The 17,506-nt window shown below is 41.8% G+C and overlaps 1 protein-coding gene across 2 annotated transcripts in view; it reads left to right on the top strand.

Moving 5' to 3' along the window:
* The first annotated feature begins 425 nt into the window (after window positions 1-425).
* The window catches only part of PISD (phosphatidylserine decarboxylase), a 35,657-nt gene continuing 18,576 nt past the window's right edge, over window positions 426-17,506 (top strand). The window contains exons 1-3 of one of the 2 annotated variants that reach the window (XM_039225869.1): window positions 426-504; window positions 8,931-9,010; window positions 10,395-10,570. In XM_039225869.1, the coding sequence (XP_039081800.1) occupies window positions 440-504; window positions 8,931-9,010; window positions 10,395-10,570 (321 nt within the window). In that variant the 5' untranslated portion in view covers window positions 426-439. Of the gene's footprint in view, window positions 505-8,930; window positions 9,011-10,394; window positions 10,571-17,506 lie in introns of those variants that run through there. The other variant, XM_039225873.1, reaches the window with a different exon arrangement.

Below are 17,506 nucleotides of genomic sequence, written 5' to 3'. Positions count from 1 at the left end.
GACGTGAGTAACTTTCCCCTCCAGTTTGGGAAAGTAAGAAGGAGACACTGGCCATGCAAAGTGTTCAGAACAGAGCCTGGCACTTAGGATGCGCAGAATAAATGGTAATTGAGTCGTGGGTGCTCTTAGCTTCGCTGTCTGTAATTAAGGTAATTGGCTAAGCTAATACATTCTCGTACCTTGGGTGACTCATTTCCCAGGCGCACCCAGAAACAGACGCCAAAGAAAGAAGTCTGGCGACTCGGCGCGCAGGCCAAGATTTAGCACTGCAGGTGACCCAGGAGCCAGGCTAAGGAGGCGGGCAACAGCTAGGGGGAGGAGCTTACATGTTTCCGCCCACAGCCCGTCTGTTCCCTACGAGCTCTATAGCTCGTAGCGTCACACGTGTGCGCCACGAGTGTGAAAAGGGGGCGCGACCGCCCGAGAAGGAGGAGACAAGATGGCGGCGTCCGTGGGGCAGCGGTGCTTGAGGTTGCTGCGCGGTGTTGTGCCTTGGCGGAGCAGGTATAGCTGCCTGGGGAGATTGTCTTAGGGCCAGAGGCAGCCTAGGCCGGACCGGAGTCGGGAGGGAGGAATCGTTTCCCTGTTACGGGCTCGACCTGAGGAGGGGTCGGGTGGGGACAGCGCTATTCACCTTCACGTAAAGCAGGTGGGATTTCCGGCGTGTGGGAGTCTGGGTTTAGTTAGGGCTGGCCTAAGCGCTCTCGCTTTGCCCTTTCCAGCTAAGTGGAAGTGCAGAAGGGAGAAAAACAAAAACACCCCAAACAAAACAGATGATTGCCTGCCACTAGAGTCGAGACTGGACTGGACGCTTCTTTCGGGATTTGTGTTCTTGGAAGGGCGACAAGATCTGGGAAGAGCTTTGGACTGGAAGTCGGGGGCTTTTACTTCGGATTCTTGGTCTTTGAAGCGGAGAGGTTGGATTCGGTAATCGCAAATAGTCTGTTAAGGAATTAGGGTTTTGGTTGCTCTGATGACTCCCAGCTATTAGGTTGTTAGAATTAGAAGAGACCAGAGAGGTCATCTAAATCCAGCTGTTTTTGGAATTGGCGAATTTGAGGCCTTGAGAGAGGGAGGGACTTGCACAGTTTTCCTAAGCCAGTAATAGCAGTCAGGACCCCGACCAGGCTACCTCTGTCTCTCACGCAAGGACCTTTCTCTTAGGCTGCCCACCATGAGGGCAATTTATTATTCACAAATAGCTGGGGAGCATTTGGACTCTCAGAAAATGGATTAAAATGTTGGTAGCTATGACTCAGAGTCGGCTGCTTGGTGTCATTCCAAAGAGCGAGGGTTTGAGAGACGCATAGTGATTTTTGTTTTTCTGGCAGGGTTAATCTTGTCAACATTAACCAAAACTTGCTCTGTGACCAGAGGTGACCTATCGTTGTGATTTGGGAAAGTAAAAGGACACTGGATTTGGACTAAGAGTGAACAGAAACTGTGATTGGCCTTACCATGAAAGCTTTACTCTCCTGCCATTGACTATTTAAAAAATGGTGTAGTTTTCTCAGGAGGGGGCTCTGTAATGTGGAGTATCAGTTGGGATTTGGAATGGAGGGTCTCTTCTTTTGATATTAATATCAGATGTGCTGTTTATGAGTCAGGCATGAATTCACCCAAACTGTGTCATAGGTTAGAAAGACTAAAAAAATGACATTCCTAAAATATTTTTTTTGATGAATATGAACATGTACTTACTTGCTCACCATCATTAAAAAAAGGATTGGAGGCAGGGAGTCATACTTTAGTATCAATGTAGATAAATTAGATTGGATTTAGGTGAAGTGGTTGGAAAGGATGAGGATTTGGATACAATAAGAGCTCTTAATTTTCAAAGGTATTATATATTGTTGATAGAAAAAAACAACACAACATTTTCTTCGTAGGTTTTAAGTAAACACGTCTGTGAGACATACAGATGAAAACCTCATACTGCAGGGGAGTTTTTCATTTACTGGGTGATGTGTGGCAGGTGATAGAACAAAGAGAAAACAACATCTTGGATGATAATTAAGGGCCATGTTTCCCAAACTTGTTTCATAAAATAATAGGGTAGGTGTTTATTAGAAATTGAGATTCCCAGATATATCCCCACCCTGCTGCCAAATTCAGATTTACTAGATGTAGTAGGTTGGGACTGCAAGTGTCTTAGATGACTCATAGGTTCAGGCAAGTATAGACTTAGTACCTAAGGAGCGGTTGCATGTGCAAGGCTTTCATTCAGAAATACTGACATTCCTACCACTGCAAACCACAGTGCTAGGGACCATGGGGGAAAGGAACAACAGAGAGGAATTAAAAGATACAGCATTTGGAATAGGCTTTTTGTTTAAAGAATTTTTCAGTTTAGTAGAAGAGAGAGAAAACACTCAACTAAACACTAATTAATACAAGATAGAATGTAGAATTAGGCCTTCAGGAGGTCTGCCAGTTCATATTTAGGAGAGCTTCATAGCTTGAGAAAGCAAGAGACATAGAAGGACTACAGTTAAAATGTCACCACCAGGGATGATGTTAAAATTATTTTTTTAAGTTTACATGACTTTAATTCTATTTGTTAAATGTTTATTTTTTTATTTTTATGTTTTAAAAAAATTTGTTAATGTTTTATTTCTGAGAGAGAGAGAGAGAAACAGCGTGAGCAGGGGAGGGTCGGAGAGAGGGAGACACAGGATCTGAAGCAGGCTCCTGGCTCTGAGCTGTCAGCACAGAGCCCGACACGGGGTTTGAACCCACGAACCGTGAGATCATGACCTGAGCTGAAGTCGGATGCTTAACTGACTGAGCCACCCAAGCGCCCCTATTTTTTTATTTTTGAGAGAGAAAGAGAGCACATGTGGGATGGGCACAGAGAGGGAGACAGAGGGTCCGAAGCAGGCTCTTCCAGAGCAGAGTCGATGTGGGGCTTGAACTGTGAGATCATGACCTGAGACGAAGTCAGACACTTAACTGACTGAGCCACTCAGGCACCCCAAAGGTATTTTTTTTTTTTAATATTTTTATTTATTTCTAGGAGAGAGAGAGAGAGAGAGAGACAGCGTGAGCAGGGGAGGGTCAGAGAGAGAGGGGGACACAGAAACTGAAGCAGCTCCAGGCTCTGAGCTGTCAGCACAGAGCCCGACGCGGGGCCCGAACCCACGAACCATGAGATCACGACCTAAGCGAAAGTCGGACGCCTAACCGACTAAGCCACCCAGGCGCCCCCCCAAAGGTATTTTTTAACCATGACAATTTGCACATAGACCAATCAACGTGGACACTGGTCATAGGCAATCTTTTTTTTTTTTTTTTAACTAATCCCTTGGCCCCACCTGCCTCCAACGTGGGGCTTGAATTCATGACCCCAAGACCAAGAGTTGCTTGCTCCACTGACTGAGCCAGCCAGGGACCTCTGGTCATAGACAGTTGATATAGCCATCCCAGTGAGTGCTAGCTGAACATGAACTCTTTTACTTTAAAAAATAGTAATATGGGTGTGCCTGAGTGTCTCAGTAGGTTAAGAGGCTGACTCTTGATTGGCTCAGGTCATGCATGATCTCTCGGTTTGTGAGGTTGTGCTCCTGCTGTTAGCGTGGATCCTGCTTGGGATTCTCTCTCTCCCTCTTTCTCAGCCCCTCCCCTCCTCATGCTTCAGGTCCTTCTGTCTCTCTCAAACATAAATAAACATTTAAAAAATAGTAATATGTAGCTCGGTGCTGGTTTTTCATGATTGTCTCATGTAGTCTCAATGGGATCCTGTTTTTACAGGTGGGGAAATTGAAGCTTAGAATTAATTGAGTTTTTCCTAAAGTCACATTGCTAATGAGTGGCACTAAGTCATGCATTCAGACTTGTGTGCTCACCCCTGGGCTTTACTCACCTGCTTGCAAGGTGCCCACTTGAGTCACCACCTAGAAGAGACAGCTGATTGAATTTATCCATTCATTCTTCTGGGGTTTAATCTCACCATTGAGATTGGATTTAGTGGGAAGGCAGGCAAAGTAAACAGGTGTTTTTTTTTGTGTGTGTGTACATATATATACACACACACAATCTGTTCGTTTCAGGTAGTGAGAAGTGCATGAAAAAAATGAAGGTGAGGAACTTGAGAGGAGCAACTCTTGGGAACATGGTGGTCAGGAAAGACAAACAAAGAGGAGGAAACATTTCACAGAGAACTGAATGGTGAGGAAGTGAGCCACATAGAACGGTGTGCCCAGTAGAACAAACAACAAATGCAAGGGCGTGGAAAGAGGCAAAAGTGTGGTGGGTACTAGGAGTGGCAGCAGGAATGAGTAAGGAGGAGACGGAAAGCAGTAGGATATCTGAGAATCCAGCAAGGACCAAGTACCTGGGGTCTGGTCTTATTTTCTGTTTTGAAAAGGTCACTCTGGCTGTTTTGAGGGCCAAGAGTGGAAAGTGGAGAACAGGCTTTCTCAGTCACCCCGTAAGAGAATCAGGTGTCTTGGGCTAGGGTTTGAGTAGTGGTGGCAATGAGAAATAGATAAAGATATGTGTGTGTGTGTGTGTGTGTGTATAATTGTTTTACATTTGTTTTTTTAGTAATCTCTACACCCACCATGGGGCTCAAACTCATGACCCCGAGAACAAGTCACATGCTCTTCCAGCTGAGCCAGCCAGGTGCTCCTAGACAGATAAATATATTTTAAAGGTAGAGTCTTCCTGTCTTGCCAGTGGATTGAATGTGAATAATGAGAGAGAAAAGACTTCTATACGAATGAGTCTCAGGGTTTTGACTTGTGTAGCTGTGTAAAGGGTGCCTTTTGGTAAAATGGTATATTATAGTAATGCTGCTATGGTAACAGGTAAACCCCAGCATCTCAGTGACTTAACACAGTGCAAGTTTATATCTTGGGGCACCTGCGTGGCTCAGTTGGTTAAACGTCTGACTCTTGACTTCAGCTCAGATCATGATCTCATGGTTTGTGAGTTTGAGCCCTACATGGGGCTCTGTGCTGAAGGCATGGAACCTGCTTGGGATTTTGTCTCCTTCTCTCTCTGCCCCTCCCCTGCTTGCTCTCTAGCTCTCTCTCTCAAAAGTAAATAAACATTTGAAAAAAAAAATCTTAGAAAAGTTCTCATCACAAGAAAAAAAATTTTGTAACTCTATAGTGACAGATGTTAACCAGACTTAATGTGGTGATCTTTTCGCAGTGTATATACATAATGATTTATGTTGTATACCTGAAACTAACAATGTTACATGTCAGTTAAACCTCAGTAAAAAAAGAGAGAAAGGGATCAGTGTGGCAAATGCTTCTGTGAGAGGTCAAATAACAGCAGACCCAAGAAACATGCATTGGTATTGGCAACCTGGAAGTTGGTGACCTTGACAAGAGGTGACATGGTTGGAACAAAAACTTAGTTGAGCGGGATTAAGAGGTTAGAGGTGAGGAAGTAGTGGCAGTGAACGTAGCTTTTTTTTTTTTTTTTTTACTTTTAATTCCTGTTAATATACAATGTTATATTAGTTTCTCATTTTTAGTGATTCAACACTAACATAAAACACATGGTGCTTATCACATGCCAAGTGCACTCTTAAAAATTTCTTTTAAATGTTTATTTTTTGAGAGAGAGACGGGGAGGGGGCAGAGAGAGAGAGGGGGAGAGAGAAAATCTCAAGCAGACTCTGCATTCTCAGTACAGAGCCTGACATAGAGCTCAGACCCACAAACTGTGAGATCATGACCTGAGCTGAAACCAAGAGTTGGAGGCTTAACTGACTACACCATCCAAGTGGCCCCCTCCCCGTTTTTCTTAAGTTTACTTCTTAATTTTTGAGAGAGAGTATTGCAGGTGGGTGGGGGAGGAGCAAAGGGAGAGCAAGACAGAGGATCCCAAGGATCCCAAACAGAGGCTGTCCTAGAGAGCCTGACGTGCGGCTCGAACTCATAGACCTTGGGATCATGACTCGAGCCGAAATCAACCAACTGAGCCACCCAGCTACTTCATGACAAGTGCACTCCTTAATCCCCATCACCTGTTTAATCTATCCCTTACCTCCTTCTGGTAACTACCAGTTTGTTCTCTATACTTAAGAGTCTGTTTCTTAGTTTCTCTCTCTCTCTTTTTTGCCCTTTCCTCATTTGTTTTGTTTCTTAAATTCCACATATAAGTGAAGTCATTTGTTGTTTGTCTTTCTCTGACTTACTTCGCTTAGCATTATACTGTCTCGCTCCATCCATGCCATTGTAAATGGGAAGATTTCATTCCCTTTGATAGCCAAATAATATTCCATTATATATATATGCCATATCTTCTTAACCATTCATCAGTCGATGGACATTTGGTCTGCTTCTGTATCTTGGCTATTGTAAATAATGCTACTATAAATATAGGATGCATGTATCCCTTTGAATCAGTGTTTTTGTAAATTCTTTGGTTAAATACTCAGTAGTTTGATTACTGGATTTTTGAGGAACCTCCATACTGTTTTCCACAGTTGCTGTACCTGTTTGCATTCCCACTAGCAGTGCAAAACTGTTCCATTTGCTTCACAACCTTGCCAACACCTGTTGTTTCTTGTGTTTTTGATTTTAGCCATTCTGATAGATGTGAGGTGATATTACGTTGTAGTTTTGATTTGCATTCCCTTGATGATGAGTGATGATGAATGTCTTCTCATGTGACTGTTAGCCATCTGTATATCTTCTTTGGAGAAATGTCTGCTCATGTCTTCTCATTTTTTATTTGGTTTATTGGTTTTTTGGGTGTTGAGTTTTATGAGTTCTTTCATATATTTTGGATACTAACACTTCATTGGATATATCATCTCCCATTCTGTAGGTTGCCTTTTAGTTGTTTCCTTCGCTGTGCAGCCTTTTATTTTGATGTAGTCCCAATAGTTTTTGCTTTTGTTTTCCTTGCCTCAGGGGTCCTATCTAGAACAAAGTTGCTACAGCCAATATCAGAGAAGTTACTGCCTGTGTTCTTTTCTAGGATTTTTACAGTTGACAGTAAACAGTGAATGAACATGGCTCTTTCTAAGAGCTTGTTTTGAAGGAAAGAAAAGTGAGGTAGAAACTAGAGAAGGGTCCATGGTGGACAGTATTTATCTAAGATTGGAGAACATATAGCATTTATCTGAGGATAGGAATGATCCAGTTATAAAAGACTATCTGGTGTAATGGGGCATTTGCCACACATTTTTTTCCAGGAACTGGTGCTACAGCGGTGTATGAGAGAGCCGAGCTCTGTGTTCTTGGGCAGGGGTGCTGAGGGTGAAAGTCCACATGTAAGACAAACCACCTGAGTGCTGTGTGTCTGGTTACAGTGGATAGAGCATTATCTCCCGTTTGTACCTCCCCCAGCCAAAGGAAGAGAAGCCTTATTCAACAGTCTGCAAACATTCTTTTAGTTGGGGGAGTTCAGCATTCACTCTGGAACACAATAGAGCAGTGTACAGAATACAACAATGTACCTTTAGTCAGTTTTTACACTTCTTGTTCTAATTCTGTTTGGGAAGCAGGGCTTGAGGCTTTTAGCTTTTGTAGTGGGAGTTTCCAGTCTTAGAGATGAGCATTGTTCACTGCTGAAAGAACACTCATATACTGAAACATACCCTTCTTTGTGCTAATAGCTATATATCTCTCTAGCCTTAGTGGTGATGATTATCATGGTTGCATACTTTTTCTCCACACAAACCTGACTTGCCTGTAAGAGAATCCGATCCATCACATTAGCCATATTAGCACCATGCTGTGATGGTGTTTTTAAGTTAATTTTAAGCAAAAAACAAAGTTAAGGTACCTAAATCTGACTATGTTTGGAGGATATCTGTATAAGACGTTAACTATTAAATATCCATGAAAGTGTACATTATTGTATGGAGGTCATAAATGTAGTTCTGTTTTCTATAAAAGTAGCAATGTAGACATTTGTTATAAATTATTGCATCTCTTTTAAGAGAGAGGCCCCGCAGAAAAAGAAGCACTTACTGACAAGGACGTAATTTCTTTAGATTTCAGGTCAAAATTTGGGGAAACTGAAGTGCTATCTGAAATGAAAATGAGATGCGTGCTCTTTGATTAGGGGAGATCTAGTTGATAACTGAAGGTTCACAAATGCTTTCCTTGCTGGCAGTCATTTATTGCCACTGGGAATATGTCCAGTTTCCCTGGGTGAAGGTGAAACAGAAACAAACTGAATTCGAAATAATGTTTTCTTAGAGTGGAAAGCTATCCGTGCTAGTTTTTTTCTCAGGAGCCCTGAAACCTGTTTAATATGTCAATGTAGCTTGACAAAGTAGCAAAGTAGCCACAAAAGATAATCCAAAAATTCTAAATTAATTGGGCCTTCTATACTTGAAGTAGATTAGAATAGTTACACATGGTTTGTGTCATTTTTTCCAGGATAGATTTTTAAAATTTAAAATGTATTAGATTGTTTAATGAGGTAGGGGTTAGGTGATTACAGGGCTGTGTAGAATTCTTATTTTGTGGTACAGAAACTTATGGCTCTGTGTAAGAGTGCTGGCTTTACTGCCTATTATGATCTTCTACTTAATTAAGAAGATAACTTTATTGTGAAATAGTTTCCAAAGTTATAAAAATATAAATAGAATTCCCAAATACTCTTTACTTAGATTCCCCAAATGTCAACTGTATTTGCTTTACTAGTCTCCCTTCCTCTTCCTCCCCTCCTATCTTTATGTGTATGTGTGTGTGCATATATGTTTTTTCTTTCCTCCTGAAACACTTGAGAGAAAATTACAGATTTGATATCCCTTTGCTTTAACCATTTCAGCCTTTTTCCTACAAGGACATTTTTCTCACAATACCACAGTAGTGGTCAAAACCAGGAAATTAACATTGATATACGACTGTTAGTGAATCTATAGATTGTATTCAAGTTTTGCCAGTTGATCCACTAATTTTTTTTAACATTTTAAGGTAAATGTTTAACAGTTCATTTTTGCTTGCTTATAGCCTCCTCCATCATGAGAACACTGCCCTGAGCCATTTCCTACAGTCCTTAAGGAAGCTGCCTGTCAGAACCTTTTACACAAGTAAGTAGCAATTAGAGGTAGTGCTGGCCTCTCTGTGCTTCAGTTGCTTATCAGTACCCAGGGATAAACAACTCCTATTTCATAGGAAAATAATTAGAATTAACCTTATATCTGTGGAGTGTTTAGAATAGTTATTACTGAAGCACTAGTGATTATGACCTCATCCCTTTTACTGGCTGCATAGTATTCCACCGAATGACTGTACAATTTGGTGTTAGATATTTAAGTTGTTTCTAGGCTTTTCCTACTATATATTTCATCATTTTTTTTCTTAATGTTTATTTATTTTTAAGAGAGAGCATGAGCAGGGGAGGGGCAGAGGGTGGGGACAGAGGATCCGAAGTGGGCTTTGTGCTGACAGCAGTGAGCCTGATGCGTGGCTTGAACCCACAAACCTGGACATCATGACCTGAGCTGAAATCAGATGCTCAGTTGCCATCCAAGGGCCCCTCTGCTATATATTTATATGGTAATATATCTTTGTGCAGCTTCAGGATAAATTTGTAGAGGTAGACTTGCTGGGTCAAAAGACTTATGTGTTTTACAAGTTGGTATTTAGGCCAAATTACTCTTCAAAGACGATTGTTCCACTTTACATGCATATGAGTAGGAAGTCCTCATGAGTGTGTCAGTTCTCCACACCCTCATCAAAAACTCTGAATTATGAACTTTTGAAATTTTATAAGCAGACATTTGAACCTGTACAAAAATGTGTCTTGTCTTTATTATTTAGATACCCTTTTTTTGGAGGCAACTGGGTGGCTCAGTCAGTTAAGCGTCCAACTTCAGCTCAGGTCATGATCTCACAGTTCATGGGTTTGAGCCCCGTGTTGGGCTCTGTGCTGACAGCTCAGAGCCTGGAGCCTGTTTCAGATTGTGTGTCTCCCTCTCTCTCTGACCCTCCCCTGCTCATGCTGTCTCTATCTCTCTCTCAAAAATAAATAACACATTAAAAAAAATAGATATCCTTTTTTAAAGTTTATTTATTTATATTAAGAGAGAATGTGTGATCAGGAGAGGAGCAGAGAGAGAGAGAAACCGAAATCTAAGCAGGCTCTGTGCTATCAGTGCAGAGCCTGATGCGAGACTCCATCTCAGAAACTGTGAAATTCTGAGCTGAGCCCAAACTGAGACACAGAATCTGAAGCTGGTTCTAGGCTCTGAGCCGTCAGCACAGAGCCTGATGTGGGGCTCAAACCTATGAACCGTGAGATCATGCATGACCTGAGCCAAAGTTGGATGCTTAACTGACTGAGCCACCCAGATACCTCTACTGAATGCTTCTAAGATGCATGACTTTTCCTGGGCCTCCATTTGGTGCTGTTTGCATGACTCATCTCTGTCCCTTCTCGCAGTCTCAAAATTTCCTCTCTTTTGTTAACAGATGCCAGAAGAGTCCACACTGCCCCTGCTCGAACCTTGTTCCTGCTGCGCCCCCTGCCCATTCTGTTGGTGACAGGCAGCGGGTATGCAGGTTACCGGCAGTATGAGAAGTATAGGGAGCGAGAGCTGGAGAAGCTGGGATTGGAGATTCCACCCAAACTTGCTGGTCCCTGGGAGGTAGGACTAAGGTGCAGTCACCTTGAATTCTCATTTAACACAACTGTCTGACACTTTTTAAATTGCCCCAAAGTTGAGATGTTTGAAAAAGTACAATGTGGTTATTTGGAGCTCATGTCTCCAGTGGGTTTTGGCCAGACACAGACATTATACCTTTGGCGTCATGTTGGGTTTCCCTTCTGTGTCCACATCTACTCCTAATCGCCCCAGTGGCTCTGAGTAGAAATTAATTACCTGCTGTTGAAATCCTTGGAGTTCTTGCCCTTCTCTGAGGATAAGCTGAAACCATTGAACTTTTGGGATGTGGATAAGTTCTCACCAGGAACCAGACTGAAATAATCAAAATTCCTTTAATGTTATTGCTCAAAATGCTTCCCCCACAATAGGACCTTTCAGTAGGGGCAGGCTTCGATGTTGTTGAACCATACAATAGATGTACAATAGAACCATCGTACTCACCTGTGCTCTGGTGGCCCAGAATGATACCTAACTCAGACAGTTGGTAAATTTGGAATTGAGTATTAAGGTATAAGCTTAAAAATGCTTTCTCAGCCAAAATTTAGTAAATAAAAAATCTGATACATTAGTAGAACCAGCGAGTAAAACGGTGTGAGAATAGATACATTATAGTATTTAGAATGATGCTCTTGGGAAACAATGTGAGAATAGATACATTATGGTATTTAGAATGATGCTCTTGGGGTTCCTCATGAGCCGCCCCATATCAGTAATCCAGCTCAGCTGAATCCAGTGACTAGGGCATGTCAGTCTTGAAGGTGAGTCTCAGCCATGTTCCTCAGTAGCTGTGTGAACTTCAACATATCACTTGCCTTTTGGTCCTCTGTGTGACTATGTTATAAACAACTGTAAAACAGCAGGTTGGATTGGAACCCAACTGATAATTTCTTCCAGCTCTAGCATAGTTTATCTAGAAATATTTGTTGGCATTGGCATTGCATGCTACGTTATAGGCTTCCTCCTAACAGCCTGTTTTGAATTTTGGTTTTGACCCTCTTCCTCCAGTAGAATCCAGTGTAAAGATTTCACCTGATTTCTAATAGTCCTATAAAACTGTGACTTAGTCAACTGGCCATACAGATCCAGATATGGCTGTTACCTGAAGAGACACCTGCTTCCCCATGTCTCTACCCTTTTTTTGGCCTATTCATATGCTTTGTGCTTCATAATAGCCTTTCTCAGACCAAGAAAAAAAAAAGACTTTCTCTTTTCTGGTAGTATATGACAAAATCCTTTTGGCGAAGGGTAATTGTGTAGTATGTGAGTCACACTTTCAAAATCTGCTGTCTTCTATTTCCCATGACATTGGTGGTTTCCTCTGTAAACATAACTGGTCATTTAGACTGGTACTTGTAAGACTGTGATCATATGACCCCATTCGAGATAGCTTCTCTCTTACCCCAAGCATTTGTCAGGCTGAGTCACCCTGCAATGACCTTGAATGCTTTCAGCAAATCCCACTCATTTCAAAGGTCTCCCTAGAGAATCTACATTTGGAAGAAATCTGTGACTTCTAAAAGCATAAAAGACCAATGTCAGTAGTATTTTTTAGCATTCACCATTTGTATAATTGGGATTACTGCTATTTGTGAGTCAGTGTCTAAAAGAGGACCATTTGTAAAGAGAGAAAGGTTGATTGGCTTATAAATTCCAGGGCCTGGACAGTGACAGAACACTAGATCAGAGTGGCTCAGTGCAGTGAAATATCTGCACCCTTATTGGTTAAGAGCCGTGGTTAAGTTAGATTACTGTTAGAGTCTTTTGGTTGAGTAACATGGCCACAGGACTGCTGGATTTACAGGCAGGGCTCCAGCATTTCACTTTATGAAAGGGAAATGGTCTGGACTCTGACCAGACGTTATAGGATTTCAAGAGAGGCAGTGAGAAGGGCGAGTGATGATTAGGAGTCACGGGCTGGATCCTAGTCCTACCCCTGCCCCACTTAATCCCTGTCATCTCATGAAAAATGAGAGTATTCCAGTCTGGCCAATCATCAGAATTGTTGGGGAGCTTTAAAACGATGGATTCTTTGTTCTCATCCCTGGAGATTTGCAAAGTTTGAGCAAGGCTCAAGGTCTTTGTTTTTAAAAAGCCCCTTCGGGGGGTGCCTGGGTGGCTCAGTCAGTTGAACATCTGACTTCGGCTCAGGTCATGATCTTACCACTCGTGGGTTCGAACCCCACATTGGGCTCTGTGCTGACAACTCAGAGCCTGGAGACTGCTTCGAATTCTGTGTCTTCCTCACTCTCTGCCCCTCCCCCACTCACACTCTAATTTTCTCAAAAAATGACATGGTTAAAAAAAAAAAAAAAAGCCCCTTTGGGATTCTGATGATAAGCCTAGGAACCATGGGCAGATGAGCCGTAAGGTTCCCTTCAGGGCTCCTTTTTTAAGTGGCAGATGAAAATTTCTGTGGGTGATTTTTGATGGAATATAATCTCTTCATATCCGTGGGTCAAGTCGGCCATCTCCAGAGTTTAAGAGAAGACAGGCTGGTAGTTAGGCTGAGATGAGCCCCTGGGGTCAGTGGCACGGTTGAGGTGATTGGGTGATTTAGTTTTACTAGTAGCATTTTCTGGATTTCCAGGAGATAGACATGTGTCTAGGGTCATGCGTAGCCTTCCCCACACATGAAACATGCCTGCTAGCTCCTGTTGGTCAGTGTGCCAGCAGGAAGCTTTTGTTCCCCTTTCCCATCTTGTAAGTTTCTCTTGTGTTAAGAAATATTTGGGCATCCAAATATGAAAACTTTAAAATGTTTTTTAAAGGTTTGTTTATTTTTCTAAGAGAACAAGAAAGATCATGTGTGCATAAGCAGGGGAAGGGCAGAGAGGGAGAAATCCCAAGCAGGCCCTGCACTGACAGTGCAGAGCCCTGCGAGTGGCTTAAACTCATGAACATGTGAGATGACCTGAGCTGAGATCAAGAGTTGGACACACAACCTACTGAGCCATCCAGGTGGACCAAAACTTTTTAAATTTTGTAATATTTTTATTTTTCAAGTAAGCTATGTGCCCAACATGGGGCTTGAACTCACGACCCCAAGATCCAGAGTCACATGCTCCTATGGGCGCCTGGTGGCTCAGTCAGTTGAGCGTCTGACTTTGGCTCAGGTCATAATCTCACAGTTTGTGGGTTCAAACCCTCCATCGGGCTCGCTGCTCTCAGCCTGTCAGCTTGAAGCCCACTTTGGATCCTCTTTGTCTCCCCTCTCTGCCCCTCCCTTGCTTGTGCTCTCTCTCTCAAAAAAAAAAAAAAAAGAATCACACACTCTACTGACTGCGCCAGCCAGGTACTCCCCTGTATCAAAACTCTTAAGAGCATGTTTGTAATGCCTTATATTGCATAGCACCTCACAGTTTATCATTCTTTTTCTTTTAAGTTTATTAATTTATTTTGAGAGAGAGTGTATGTGCACACATGCACGCGAGCAAGGGAGGGGAAGAGAGAGAAGGAGAGGAAATCTCAACAGGCTCTACAATCAGCATGGAGCCAATGTGGGGATCCCACGACCACGAAATCACCACCGGAGCCAATATCAAGAGTCAGATATTCAACTGACTGAGACTCTCAAGCGTCCCAGCACTTCACAGTTTTTCTGAACCCATTTATGTATAACAGCTCACTAGGGTGGCAATGCTCAGTGTTAGAGGCATTTTACAAATAGAAAGACCAGTTGGTAGCAGAGTGGATTCCAGAACATAGATCTTTTGATGCCCAATCCCATACTCTTTAAACAAATAACCATGTTGCTAATAAAAGGTGCTGTTAGTACAGAGTTTAGACAGTGATAGCAAGAGATGAAGGTGAGCTCTAACCTGCCCACTGTGTACTCGAGGTACCTCCATTCTATGAGGGCTCTTCCTGTCTAGAATATGAGGTGAACTGACTTGAAAAGTTGTCTGTAGTTACATAGATGAGAATTCATATTATGCCACCCATCCCCTATCATAGTGCTCTTGAAGCATTTATACCCATATCTTTCCTTTATTTTAGTTCTTCCTGTCCACTTCCCTACCCTTTCTCCTCCCTCTCCTCTAGTATGGAAGAAACCATTACTCCAAAATCTGGGCCACCTCACTGACTATAAGCTCTACTCTGGGGTGCAGGGACAGGGCATGGCTTTCGCAGAGGGGCAATGGGGAGGTGGGTCTTGGATGTGGTTTAAGAAGACTTGAACTCAGCTGTGGGTCTTGGGTGAGTTATTTCATCTTTGGGTGTTCTGTTTTTACACATTTAAGAAAATGTTTCTAATCTCTTTGCCTGCTCTGAGAGTCCTGTTCTTTACATGGTAGGAAAGAAAAGCACATGCAGTTGGCTAAGTAGAAATGAAACTTTTGTTTTATGGGTTTAAGGGAATTCTGCAACTAGCAGCAAAGTAAGTAAGTAGCCTGTTGAGAGTGTTCAGAAGCTTCCAGGTTCCAGCAGTTCCAGTCTCTCTCTCTCTCTCTCTCTATATATATATGGCATCACTTTCCCTAAGGTGGAAATAATTCAGTCATTTACCTGCTTATAAAGGTAAATTTTTTTTTTTTTATAAATCAGAAAGCATTACAAAATACAAAGATGAAAACAGTGATGACCCACGATCCCACAATGCTAGGAAACCACAGTTCACATTTTGGGGAACTTAGCCCTTCCAGGCTTTTGGATGTTTAGGAATATGTATTGTTTTGTTAAGCTTTATTTTTTTAATTAAAAAAAAAAGTTTATTCTAGGGGTGGAGGCAGAGAGAGGGAGATAGAGAATCCCAAGCAGGCTCTACATCACCAGCACAGAGCCTGATGTGGAACTTGAATTCACTAACCAAGTTAGTTAGGTTATTCTCTCACTAACTGAGAGATCGTGACCTGAGTTGAAATCAAGAGTTGGACGCTCAAGTGACTGAGCCACCCAAGCACCCCAGTTAATTTTTTATTTTTAATGAGATAGTTTAAAAATTCTTTTAGTGTTTATTTATTTTGAGAGAGAAAGAGAGAGAGAGTGCACAAGTAGGGGAGGGGCAGAGAGAGAAAGAGAATGAATCCCAAGCAGGCTCCATACCATCAGTTCCAATGTCAGACATTTAATTGATTGAGCCACCCAGGTGCCCCAAAATAATTTTAAAAAATTTTAAATAAAACATGATCATGTAAAAATTCAGATACTACCGAAGGGTTTACATAAAAATATCTTCCATTTTCTGCCCCATCTACTAATTCCATCTCTACTCTCCAGAAGCATGCAAGCCTTTTTAAAATTTTTTTTTTTTTTATTTCTGAGAGAGAGAGAGGGAGAGTGAGTGAGAGAGCAGCAGAGAGAAAAGGAGACACAGAATCTGAAGCAGGTTCCAGGCTCTGAGCTGTCAGCCCAGAGCCTGACATGGGGCTTGAACTCGCGAGCCGTGAGATCATGACCTGAGCCAAAGTCGGAGTCTTAATCTAGTGAGTCACCCAAGTACCCCTAAGCATGCAAGCATTTTTAACGTTACTGTATCTTTCCAGAATGTCTCTCCCTAGATACATATTTTTTGGCTATTCAGAGGTGATTTAATTTTTTTCCATTTAATTGAGAAATAATTGACATACATCACTATGTAAGTTTAAGGTATATAGCATGATGGCGGGGCGCCTGGGTGGCTCAGTCAGTTAAGCGTCCGACTTTGACTCAGGTCATAATCTCATGGTTCGTGGGTTCGAGCCCCATGTTGGGCTCTGCTGACAGCTAGCCCAGAGCCTGGAGCCTGCTTCAGATTCTGTGTCTCCCTCTCTCTCTCTGACCCTTCCCTGCTCATGTGCTTGCTCTCTCAGAAATAAAAAACATTTAAAAAATGTTTTTTTAAGAAACATGATGGTTTGATATATGTATACTGTGAAATGATTGCCAGAATGGGTTCAGCTAACATCTATCATCTCTACTGATAACATTTTTAAAAAAGAAAAAAGGAAAATAAAAGTTTTGTCTTGTGATGAGAACTCTTAGGATTAACTGTCTTTACTTTCCTATGTGATGTACAGCAGTGTTAGCTATAGGCATCATGTTGTCATTGTATCCCTAGTCCTTATCTCTTAAAATTGGAAGTTTATACCTGTTGACGGTCTTCCAATTCCCTGTCTTTTCCTGCCTGGTCTCCTATAGTCTAATCCCTTTTCCTCTGAGTTTGGTTTTTCATTCTTTTTTTTTTACCTTTTTATTTATTTTTTTAGATTCCACATATAAGTGAGATCATGCAGTTATTTGTCTTTCTTTGGCTCACTTAATTCACTTAGCATAATGCCTTCAGGGTTCATCCATGTTGTTGCAGGTGGTAGGATTTCCTCATTTATTTTTTTTTTCTGGATGAAAAAGATTCCAATGTATGTATGTATGTATGATGTATACACACACACACATATACACCATAACTTGTTTATCCATTGGACGCTTAGATTGTTTCCATGTCTTGGCCATTGTAAATAATCCTGCTGTGATGATTTAATTTTTTAAGTCACTTTTACTCTGGTATTTACATGCAATAAAACGTACTCTTTAAGTATATAGTTATTTGTTGTTTTTTTTATTTTTTATTAAAAAATTTTTTTAATGTTTCTATTTTGTTTTATTGAGAGAGAGGCAGAGCATGAATGGAAGAGGGGCAGAGAGTGAGGGAGACAGAATCTGAAGCAGGCTCCAGGCTTTGAGCTGTCAGCACAGAGCCCGATGTGGGGCTTGAATTCCCAGACCCATGAGATCATGTCCTGAGCTGAGGTCAGATGATTAACTAACTGAGCCACCCAGGTGCCCCTATATATCTTCTTTGAAGAAATGTCTATTCAAGTCCTTTGCCCATTTTTACATTGGGTGGTTTGTTTTTTGTTGCTGAGTTGCAGGAGTTCTTTATATATTCTGTATACTAGACCCTTACCAGATATATGTATTTGCAGATATTTTCTTCTATTC

This window comes from Hyaena hyaena, unplaced genomic scaffold (assembly GCF_003009895.1).
Source record: "Hyaena hyaena isolate Hyena2069 unplaced genomic scaffold, ASM300989v1 scaffold_19, whole genome shotgun sequence".
NCBI lineage: Eukaryota > Metazoa > Chordata > Mammalia > Carnivora > Hyaenidae > Hyaena > Hyaena hyaena.
Note: the sequence above shows the minus strand (reverse complement) of the source record. Positions and strands in the feature narration are given on the sequence as shown.